This window comes from Rhinolophus hipposideros, assembly GCF_964194185.1.
Source record: "Rhinolophus hipposideros genome assembly, chromosome: 9".
In the NCBI taxonomy this organism is placed as follows: domain Eukaryota; kingdom Metazoa; phylum Chordata; class Mammalia; order Chiroptera; family Rhinolophidae; genus Rhinolophus; species Rhinolophus hipposideros.
Genome location: NC_138055.1, coordinates 56865850 through 56876222, shown reverse-complemented (window position 1 = coordinate 56876222; position 10373 = coordinate 56865850). Strand labels below are relative to the sequence as shown.

The window sequence follows — 10373 nt, the reverse complement described above, 5'->3', positions numbered from 1 at the left end:
TGACGGAAACCAAGGTCTACTACCGTGTTGTGGCGATGTCTTGACGGCCGCTCCTCGCAATGGCCAACTGTCCATTCACGTTCATAAGAATTAAGAGTTGAGAGTTACGATAAACTGACTTTAGTGACACAGTGGAAATTAGTGTAGATAGCCTCATAGTAAAAGAGAATGTAATTATTAAATATTGATTGAATATCAGTCTGCAGCTCACATACAGCTAGACAATCTCATTAAAGAGGGAGGGAGCATGTGTAGGGAAAAGGTCAGGTTAAGGGGAAGTAAGGCTAAGAGTTTGGCAACAAGTATGTATTATACAAGGAATCGCACACACATCAGTAATTGAGAAAGGGATCCTTCTTAGTCACCTTCGAATCTCCCTAAGAATAATCATAGTACCTATGAGCCTTCTGCTTCTAAGCACTTCACATATATTCATTTCATTCTCAAAAATGCTGTAGAAGTTCTGGGCCTTTTGAAGCTAGGCCATAAGAAGTCATGTCGCTTCTGCCCATGCTTCTTGGGACACTCTGGTAGCCCTGAGTGGCCATGTAAGAAGTGTTACTACCCTGAGACTGCCATGCTGGAGAGGTCTCATGTTGACATTCTGGCTGACAGCTCCAGCTGATACCAGCTTTCCTGCAATCCTCAACAAAGTGTCAGATACGACAATTAAGTTCCAGAACTTGTTGCAACGATAGTATTAACCTTTTTTGATATCAGAGGGATTATTATGAATTTGTACCAACTGGACAACCAGTTAACCAAGTTTACTATTTGGAAGTGCTGAAAAGGCTGCATGAAAAAGTTAGGTGACCTGAGCTTTTCGCCAATAATTCATGGCTTTTGCATCACGACAATGCACTGGCTCACATGTCTGTGAGAGAGTTTTTCGCCAGTAAACAAATAACTGAGTTGGAACATCCTCCCTACTCACCTAATCTGACCCCCAAGGACTTCTTTCTTTACCCAAAGATAAAGGAAATATTGAAAGGAAGATATTTTGATGACATTCAGGATATCAAGCGTAATACAACGAAAGCTCTGATGGACATTCCAGAAAAAGAGTTCCAAAATTCCTTTGAAGGGTGGACTAGGTGCTAGTATTGGTGCATAGCTTCCCAAGGGGAGTACTTCGAAGGTGACTGTAGTGATATTCAGCAATGAGGTATGCGGCACTTTTCCTAGGATGAGTTCACGAACTTAATTGTCTGATCTCGTATGCTAATAAGCATTCTATAAATATTTATTGTATTTAAATTTAACTGCATAGTGGTACTGGAAGAAACAGGTTTGGAGGGAAGTTGACAAGTTCAGTTTAGAACATAATTGTGTTTGTGGTACCTGTGAAATACCCAAGTGGAGTTTTTCAGTGGACAGTGGATTAGACTGGAGCTCCAGAAAAAGATCTGGACTGGAGATATTGTATTCAGCAGCATAATGGAGGTGATTTGAGCTGGAGAGAATAAGACCACCTACGGTATACAGAGTGCAAAGAGTACAGGATCTCAGACAGACCTGTGGAGTTTAAGGAACAAGCAAAAGAAAGTCCTTCCTTATGCAACAGAGAAGGAACTGCTAGAGAGGTAAGGGTGACAACTGCAGCGTTTGTGGGAGAGAAAGATCAATTGTGTTTGCTGCTGAGAAGTCAAACTGCATAACGACTGCAAAGTGTCTGTGCAAAGTCAGGTGTGTCCCTAGTGAGGAGTGACCTTGGAAAGGTGAGGGAGTTAGGAAAGAAGAAATAGAGACCCTGTGTGTAGGTAGTAACTCTTTTAAGAAGTTTGATTTAAAAAAAAGGAAGAGAGACACACGGTGGTAACGAGAGAGCACAGTCAAGGGAGGTTTGTCTAAAGATGGGGAAGACTTGGCTACGTTTAAAAGCTAAAGGGAAGGAGTCAAAAGCTGATGAGAAGGAGTCAATAAAGAGGGAGACGATAAAGTGCAGGAAGGACAGTTTCAGAGAAAGCAGAAAAGGATGGGATTTGAGCACTTACCAAACATCAGATAAATGAATGAATGGATGAAGTTGGTCACTATTTTGGAAGTGGGAAAGAAGGGTTGAGGGATGAGATTCTCCATATTTTGAAAGTGGCGCAAACTAAGAAGAAAGATCACTGAGGCAGAATCCCAGTACTGGCAAACCAACCCTCAGATCACGAGTCAGGGGAGGTGAGCTGGCTGTCTGAAGCCACCAAGGGGGAGGAGCACTCTCTACCCCACGTCTCCAAAGCCAGACAGAAAGCCCCAGAGAAAGCCTCACTTGTGCAGTGGAGAAACTGAGAGAAAGCCGAAAGAGGAGTGGTCAGGTAAGGAGAAAGCACACGTGTGGGTTTTAAAGCTCTGGCAATGGACAGGGGAGGTCACTACCCACCTTCCAGGGAGATGTTGGCCTTAGTCTCTCATCTACCCCATCTGCTGTCATAGCCTCCTATACTACTTGTCTATAGTCCCGCATTCAATTGTAATTAATACATTTATTGTGTCTTTAGTTAACATCTGTTCTTAAGCTCCAAGAGAGCAAGGGCTGTGTCTATCTCCTTCCCCTCTCTTATCTCCAGTGCCTAACAGTGTTCCTTTCACGCAGGAGGCACACGGACAATTCTTGTTAAGAGCATGAATGAATGAACCCACACACTAACATACAGCCTGCCCAAGAGGCTTAAATACTGAGGGATGTATCAAGGTTTCCCAGCTCCCCAAAATGTGTTCTGGATTGGGAGGATAGTGACATTTTTACTGATGCCTCTAACTCTGAACCCCTCAATATTTCTCCCATCCACTTTCTTGTTCTTTCCAATGTTGTCTTATTATTGCTTTAGCTCTCTGTTTCTCTGACTCTACACAGGAAGCATGCAGCTTTAAGTCTGAGGTGATCAGCAACGGAAACATTGGTGCCTGTGTAAATTTAATAAAAGTTAACAAACTTTTTTTTTTAATCTCTGTCATTAACTCCTTTCTCTTTGCCTGTGTTCTGTCTCAGAACTGATTCTTTCTCCTCATCTTCCTGTATCCAGCTCAAGAGTCCCACCACCACCAAGCTCCTCCTGCCCCTGGATCTTCTGATGGGCCCCAAAAGGTATTTGGGGGAAAATCACCAAGCTAAGCCAGGTCCTCTGATTTCCTGCCTTGCCGGCCTCACAGCCCTGCTGACCACATCCTCTGTTACTTTACTTATATACTTCCTCACCAGTCACATCACCCAGGAGTTCTCAGCCCCCAAAACCTGTCACTGACCCCCCCTACCCAGGTCCTCTGCTTTGTCCTCTCCTCTCACCCCAGGGTTCCTGTCCTTACCTTACCTCCACACAGCTCTTAGAACCATGTCTCTCTGCCTGGAAGTACCCAGTCCTGTCCCTTTCTGGATATCCAACACCCCTTTTTCCCACAGGTGACAGTACTGATCACAATGCTGTCAGGCCGGTGGTGGCCAAGTACTTGGGGAAGTCTAGGGCTGGGGCCCCGAAACACTTCTCGGGGATCCAAGCTCTGTGCCCTCTATGCCTTCACTTATACTGCGGCAGATGGGCGGCAGGTGTCTCTGGCTGAAGGGGACAGATTCCTACTGCTTCGGAAGACCAACTCAGACTGGTGGTTGGTGAGGCGCCTGGGAGCTTCCTCCACCTCTAGGCCCATCTTTGTCCCAGCTGCCTACATGACAGAGGAATCTATCCCTTCCCAGAGCCCAACGGCCACAACCCCCAGCCACTTCTTCTGGATTCCTGGTGAGTAAGCCCTCCCCCAGCACCTTTCTACCTCCTTGGCTTCTGGGAGTGATTGGAAGGAGGCTCCCCTGAGCTTCTGCTGACCTTCTCCTCTTATTTTCCTGTGATCAGCCTACTCCTTATCCTTACCTGGTGTCCCCATTGCCTCTCCTCCTAGTCTCAAGCCTTCTAGCTCTCATTTTATTTTTCACAGCCCCCTCCCCATCTTCCCTGTGAGCCGCCAGAACACGGGAGCCAGCCAAGATCACGCCTCTGATCATTTGCCCCTGCTCTCCCCATTTCTCTGTCTCCAGGGTCAAAATTGTTTCTTGGCTCATTGGAAAAGCTGCACCTGTCTCAGGAAACGCCAGGCAGAGCCCGGGCTACCTCTCAGCAGCCTCCTCCTCTTCCCCCCAAAATGTGTAGAAGTGTTAGTGTTACCGATTTGAAGTCTACTCCCCTGAAGCCCTTCCACGAAGGACCAAGTGGAAGATCTCTGTCCCAGGAAGACTTGGTGACAGAGGCCAGTGCCAACGTGGTAAGTCACAGCTCTCCTGAGCACTAGCAGTCAACAGATGTGTACTTCTAGGCCCTGTTCCAGGCACAGTGGCAAACAGGACAGACAAACTCTGCTCTCAAGGGATTCCCACGAGTGACAACACACATAATAATAACACACATATCTTACAATAAGTAAGATAACCCCTGGAACTGATAAGTGCTACCAAGAAGGTAAATATGGAGGAAAGTAACTGAGGTGGCCTGGAAAGGCATCTCAAAGATGCCATTTAATTGAATACGATTCAGGAGAAGGCAGGGACAGCCATGAAGCAAATTAGGAGATGAGAAGGAATTCTAGTTCAGGGACAGCTAGTAGCAAAGATCCTGAGGTCACATGGAACCTAGCAGATGGTACAAGGACTAAAAGAAGGACAACCTTGCCTATGCTTTTCTCTCTCTTCCTCCTAACTCCTGACCCAGGGCAGGGTTTGTCCTGTGTCCTGTCTTACCAGCTCGCGTCAACAGCAAGGCTCCTCGAGAGATGTAACTCCCTTGCTCTTCCCAAAGACTCAGCCTCTTCCCTCTCTTACTTACTAGTGGATGACAATGGCCCCTCTTATCTCATATCCCCTCTTTCCCTGTCTTCTTTTACTCTGGAGAATATGAGGGTGGGGCGCTCCCCTCACCCCCCCCACACACAAAGCCTGTTCCCCTTTCCTGCGGCCCTGGGGTGGGGGTGGGGTGGGGGAGGAGGGAAGTTGGCAACAGGAAGTGAGGAGAAGAGCAAAGAAGGCTGTGAGGGAGTTGAAAGAAAAGAAAAAAGCTGGGGACGGGGTTTCTCTCCCAGAACCTGGGTCACCCCAGCCAGGATCTGGTAGTGAGAAAACTGGTGGGGGAGAGAAGGAGGTGGTTAGGTGGAGAGAAGATTCGGGAGGGGCACAGGAAGAATAACTACCTCTTTCTACCCCCTTTCCCCTCAGGCGGGACCCCAGCCCCTCATGTCAGAGGCCCCTGTGTACTGCAACTTGGTGGACCTTCGCAGCTGTCCCCGGTCCCCGCCCCCAAGCCCTGCCTGCCCCCCTCTGCAGAGGCTGGATGCCTGGGAACAGCACCTGGACCCCAATTCCGGACGCTGCTTCTACATAAATCCGCTAACTGGCTGCAAGTCCTGGAAGCCCCCACGCCGCAGTCGCACCCGAGAGACGGTGAGACCTTCCCTCCTGCTTATCCCTTTGGCCCCTCAATCGCCTCGTTTCCCCTACTGTGCCCCAGTGTAATGTTTTCTTTCTGGGGCTCTTAGATCAGAAGAATCAGAAAATTGTGAGAAGAGTGTTGAGAGCTGGTTGAGATGGCATCTGGATGTAGCTTTACCTCCCTCTCCCCCCAGAACCCTGGCTCCATGGAGGGGACACAGACCCTGAATAGGGACAACGGTGTCCTGCGATCTCAGGCAGAGGGCTCAGAATCTGACACAGGGACCCCAGAACTGCTCGACCCCCAGGTGAGATCCCTTCCTCTTCCGGATCACAGGCAAGAAAAGCCATCTTTTCACGACTTTCTCTTTTAGGCAAGACATTCTTCTTTATTGCCCCCCCACTCCCATCCCCCTCCTGTCACCGACATCCGCACCCCTGTTCTCCCACAGCCAGGGACTCCCTGGTTAGTTTCCTCCACCTGTTTTTTCCAATCACCTCCCCCAGGGTTCACCCTACCTCTGCCAACGCACCTCCCAGCTCAACCCCTCAGACCAGCCTTCAGCCTGGCAGACCCCTCGGCCTCTGCCGCAGGTCCTGGATGACCCCCATGTAAGTCTCCCATTTTCCTGTCAATGCCAAGATCCTCCCCGCCCCGTCCCCCAATTCCTGCTTTTCCAAAAACATCTTCCTCTTTCTAGTATTCTCTGGGTATTCTCGCTTATCCAGCCTCCCCCGCAACTTGAAAGGACCTCACTCTTGGGAGAGCCTTTGGGGAAAGCCGCGGCGTCTGTCAGGGGTGCTGGGTGACTTATTGATACCCCTCCCTCCGCTTCCCAGGAGGTGGAAAAGTCGGGTCCGCTCAACGTGACTAAGATCGCCCAGGGGGGGCGCAAGCTCAGGTGAGCAAAGCTGGGAATACCGCAGGGGCTTGGGCTGTCGGACTCCATACAAAGAGCAGAGCAGAGTGTTGGGAAAGCGCCTTCCCCATATGATTATACACGACCTTTGTACTAATACCACTGCCACCTCTGCCACTGCAGGAAGAACTGGGGCCCGTCGTGGGTGGTGTTAGCGGGTAACAGCCTGATGTTTTACCGAGAGCCACCGCCGACCGCGCCCTCCTCAGCCTGGGTGAGTGCGAGGAAGGAAAGGGCGGATGCAGGAGGGGCTCCCGCGCACTTCTGACCTCCTAAGGCCACTGTGGGGGCGGAGGTGGGGAGGGCGTCGCAGAGGACCGTAGGGAGTGAGGAAGGAGCACAGCCTCCCTTGGTCTCGCCGTCCGCCGAGAGGGAGGAAGGGAGGGAAACCGAGCGGTGGCCTTAGTTTCTCCGATTGCCAGGGACCAGCGGGTAGCCGACCGGAAAGCAGTGTGGACCTGCGCGGGGCGGCCCTGGCCCATGGCCGTCACCTGTCCAGCCGCCGCAACGTCCTGCATGTGAGTGCCCTCCCAAGCATTCCCCGAACCCCACCCGACCCGAGGGTGCGGTCTCAATTATCCGCACGGCTCTGGCGCTCGGCCTCCCTTCTTTTTATGCTCCTCCCCGCTGATCCAAGCCTTTTCCCCGTCGGTCCCTCAGATTCGGACGGTCCCTGGCCATGAGTTCCTGTTGCAGTCTGACCACGAGACTGAGCTGCGGGCCTGGCACCGCGCGCTGCGAGAGGTCATCGACCGCCTGGTGAGATGGGGGGGGGGCGGGGCAGAGCCCGGACGGGCTCCGGCCCGAGTGGGGCCGAGGGAGTGGGAAAGGAACAATAGGATTGGGAGGTAGTGGGGGGGCAGGCTGGTCTCGGTGTAGAGTCCTGGGTGAGCCTGGGACGTGAGGTCCCAGCAGCTGGTTTGCGTCTCCTTGCGTCGAGATGGGGGTGCAGATTTCTCTCACTTCCAATCTCCGACTCGGCCTACCTCGCCCATCCGGGTCTAGGATCGGGAGAACCCTCTGGAGCTGCGTCTGTCAAGCTCCGGACCGGCGGAGCTGAGCGCCGGGGAGGACGAAGAAGAGGAGTCTGAACCCGTGTCCAAGCCACTGCTGCGTTTCGGCGCCCGCAGGAGCTCCAGTAAGGGGCAGGGGTTGGGGGCCGGGGCCTGGGGGGCAGTCTCCAGGCTCCTCCTGCCCGCGGCTGCGCTTTAGCTCTGATTCCACCTGCCTCCTACAGGTCGCTGTCCCGAAGGAACTGAGCAGAACCGCGTGCGGAACAAGCTGAAGCGGCTTATCGCGAAGAGACCACCCTTGCAAAGCCTGCAGGAGCGGGGTCTGCTCCGAGGTGAGGTGGGCTGGGCCTGCTGGCTCCTTTCTCCTTCATGTGTGCTGTAGTGGTTTTACGTTCCTGATCTGGGCATCAGCCCATTTCACGGATGAGACAACTTCAGCAAAGCTCAAAGTGGAGCTTCTCAGAACTATAATTATAATAGATCAGAGGTCTCCTGAGACCACTGCTTTTCCCACTACTGCTGATTATTGGGGGGTGAGGGGCTTGCTCCTCCTTGCCCAGGCTTGGAACAGGCAGCCAGGAAGGCCATCCCAACTTTGGGGTGAATGCCTGTGCTGAGAAGAGCTTCAATGGGTGATGCTGACACTGGCTTCCCACCTTCACTCTGTACCTCCCCAGACCAGGTGTTTGGCTGCCAGTTGGAATCACTGTGCCAGCGGGAAGGGGACACCGTGCCCAGCTTTGTGCGGCTCTGCGTTGCTGCTGTGGATAAGAGAGGTCATTTACCCAAACAACCCTGAATCTCCCCCTCCAACAGACCAAGGCCTAGAATTCCCCACCTCGCTCATCCTAGTCTTCCTTCTGGCCTTTTTCTCTCCACCCTCAGATCCCTCACCAGACCTCACTACACATGTTAGAGCAGGAATCCTTATCTGTTCCTTGCCTCATCTCCTAGGTCTAGATGTAGATGGCATTTACCGGGTGAGCGGGAACTTGGCAGTGGTCCAGAAACTTCGCTTCCTTGTGGACAGAGGTGAGAAGGCCAATGGGCAAATGGTGGTACTAAGAACTTCATGGCTCAGAACCACGGGCAGTTCTGAGTGAGGGAGCTGGCAGAAAGGGGAGGTGGTCTGGCTGGAATTGCGTCTTAATTCTTGATCTATTCTCGTACATGTTACAGAGCGGGCGGTCACCTCCGATGGGAGGTACGTGTTCCCTGAACAACCAGGACAAGGTACTTCCATGGAGGCCTCTTCGACCCTTAAAAGTTCCCCACATCCTTTGTGCTCCCCATGTGTCCCCCCCTGTACTGCTGTCTTGCCCCGCTGTAGATCCCCTAGGCATTCCTGTGGCCTGCCTTAGCCGGATCTTCTCCCAAACTCCTGACCTCTCAGCCTCCAGGTCCATCTGGCCCTTCTTGAGCCCTGAACCCCTCTGTACCTCCTTCTTCCAGAAGGCCGCTTAGATTTGGACAGTGCTGAGTGGGATGACATTCATGTGGTCACTGGAGCCCTGAAGCTTTTTCTCAGGGAGCTACCCCAGCCTCTGATACCCTCACTGTTGCTGCCCCATTTTCGTGCTGCCCTTGGTAAGGGATTGGAGCTTTGGGCTATACCCTTGATACTGGGGCGGGGGGAGCTATGAGGGGTAAAGACTAGAGTAGAGAGGTTCCCTTAAACTCTTCCATCTCGTCGTGAGCACAGAAATGGAAAATAATTTTCAACACATGTTCCAACTCCAGTATTCTTATGTGTGAATGGTTAGAGGGCTGCATTGGAAAGCATTACTAAGGCTGCAGTTGAGCTCAGTGAAAAAGAAAGCTGTGATAGATAAATGATGTCTTCCATGGGCCTTGGAAAGAGTAGTAAGTTACCCACCCTACCCTGACAGCTTCCCTAACCTCATCCTTGCCTTTCCCGTTACTCTTTCTCTCTAGCACTCTCCGAATCAGAGCAGTGCCGCTCTCAAATACGAGAATTAATAGTCTCAATGCCAAAGCCCAACCATGACACTCTGAGGTACCTCCTGGAGCATTTATGCAGGTCAGAAAGACTGAACATCTTTGTTCATGTGGGGAGAGGGGGGGTGGGGCATGCAGCAGGGACTCTGTTCAGATGGGGGGAAGGTAGGGAAACACCTAAATTTAGAGCAAATCAAGGAAACAGGCAACCTCTGTGCAGGGGACGTGTTATGAAAGTCAAAGCCTTTTGATTGGTCAACATCAAATGGGTAAATGGGGACCAAGAGAAGCCCAGGAATGCTGTTTGAGAGATAGGGGAAATCTAAGCTCTCCCTTCCCTCTGCCTCTTTGTCTCCTATTGGGACAGTAGTGATGGCTTATCAGCCGAGCTGGGCCTGGGCAGTGACTTCTGAGAGAGGATAGCCATTTAAATTTAAGCCTTCCAAATCGTGGGCAGTCTCTGAAGCTGAGAAGAGATGATTGTATCCTAGGCTGTATCTTCAAGTTGTATCCTGAAGGTTTCCCCACTGGTCCCATCTCCATCCCCCTGAGACTCTCCTTGGTTTCCTTTGGCCACCACATTGAGGGAACCCAGAGAGAACTCTTCCCTGCTCAAACCTTTGAAGGGCTAGATTTATTCGAAGTAGCAAGGCTGCTGCCTTATAGTCCCTTTTCTTGGCCTTTGTTCACAGGGTGATAGCACATTCAGAAAAGAACCGCATGACCCCCCACAACCTGGGAATTGTGTTTGGACCGACCCTGTTTCGGCCTGAGCAGGAGACATCTGACCCAGCAGCCCATGCACTCTACCCTGGGCAGCTAGTCCAGTTGATGCTCACTGACTTCACCAGCCTCTTCTGATGGGGCAAGGAGGAAGAGAAAATGTATTTCCAGTGGTCTCTGTTGGGTACCCTTTGGTGATGTGGTGTTGGGGGGTCAGATGTTCTGAGGATATCCCTTTAAACCATGTCTCTTAAATCCTGTGTCTCCCCGATGACTGTCTCCATCTTTGTGAGTCTGACCTGAGAGGTTGGGATGTGGTGAGAGCTTCTCTAAAGAGAAAAGTGCTTGTCTTGTTCCCTGTCA

The 10373-nt window shown here is 51.5% G+C and overlaps 1 protein-coding gene across 2 annotated transcripts; it reads left to right on the top strand.

Annotated features, from left to right (window-relative positions):
• The first annotated feature begins 3391 nt into the window (after positions 1 to 3391).
• On the top strand, positions 3392 to 10280 carry ARHGAP9 (Rho GTPase activating protein 9). 2 transcript variants are annotated; one of them, XM_081059937.1, is made up of 17 exons: positions 3392 to 3722; positions 4016 to 4239; positions 5183 to 5407; positions 5590 to 5703; positions 5903 to 6007; positions 6236 to 6297; positions 6439 to 6529; positions 6738 to 6833; positions 6976 to 7074; positions 7321 to 7453; positions 7553 to 7660; positions 8006 to 8104; positions 8283 to 8360; positions 8508 to 8561; positions 8781 to 8915; positions 9264 to 9369; positions 9980 to 10280. In XM_081059937.1, exons 1-17 carry the CDS (start codon positions 3407 to 3409, stop codon positions 10146 to 10148), a joined length of 2214 nt encoding a protein of 737 aa, XP_080916063.1. In that variant the 5' UTR covers positions 3392 to 3406; the 3' UTR covers positions 10149 to 10280. The 2 variants fall into 2 exon arrangements, with proteins under 2 accessions (XP_080916063.1, XP_080916062.1); XM_081059936.1 differs by lacking the exons at positions 3392 to 3722; positions 4016 to 4239 and adding an exon at positions 4963 to 5076.
• Positions 10281 to 10373: the final 93 nt, after the last annotated feature.

Excerpts from the sequence above, each read along its gene's own strand:
- ARHGAP9 (XM_081059937.1), top strand. The coding sequence starts at position 3,407 with ATGCTGTCAGGCCGGTGGTGGCCAAGTACTTGGGGAAGTCTAGGGCTG. Across the intron at positions 6,530-6,737 it reads CCGCGCCCTCCTCAGCCTGG|GGACCAGCGGGTAGCCGACC; the intron begins GTGAGTGCGAGG and ends TCCGATTGCCAG. Across the intron at positions 9,370-9,979 it reads CTCCTGGAGCATTTATGCAG|GGTGATAGCACATTCAGAAA; the intron begins GTCAGAAAGACT and ends CTTTGTTCACAG.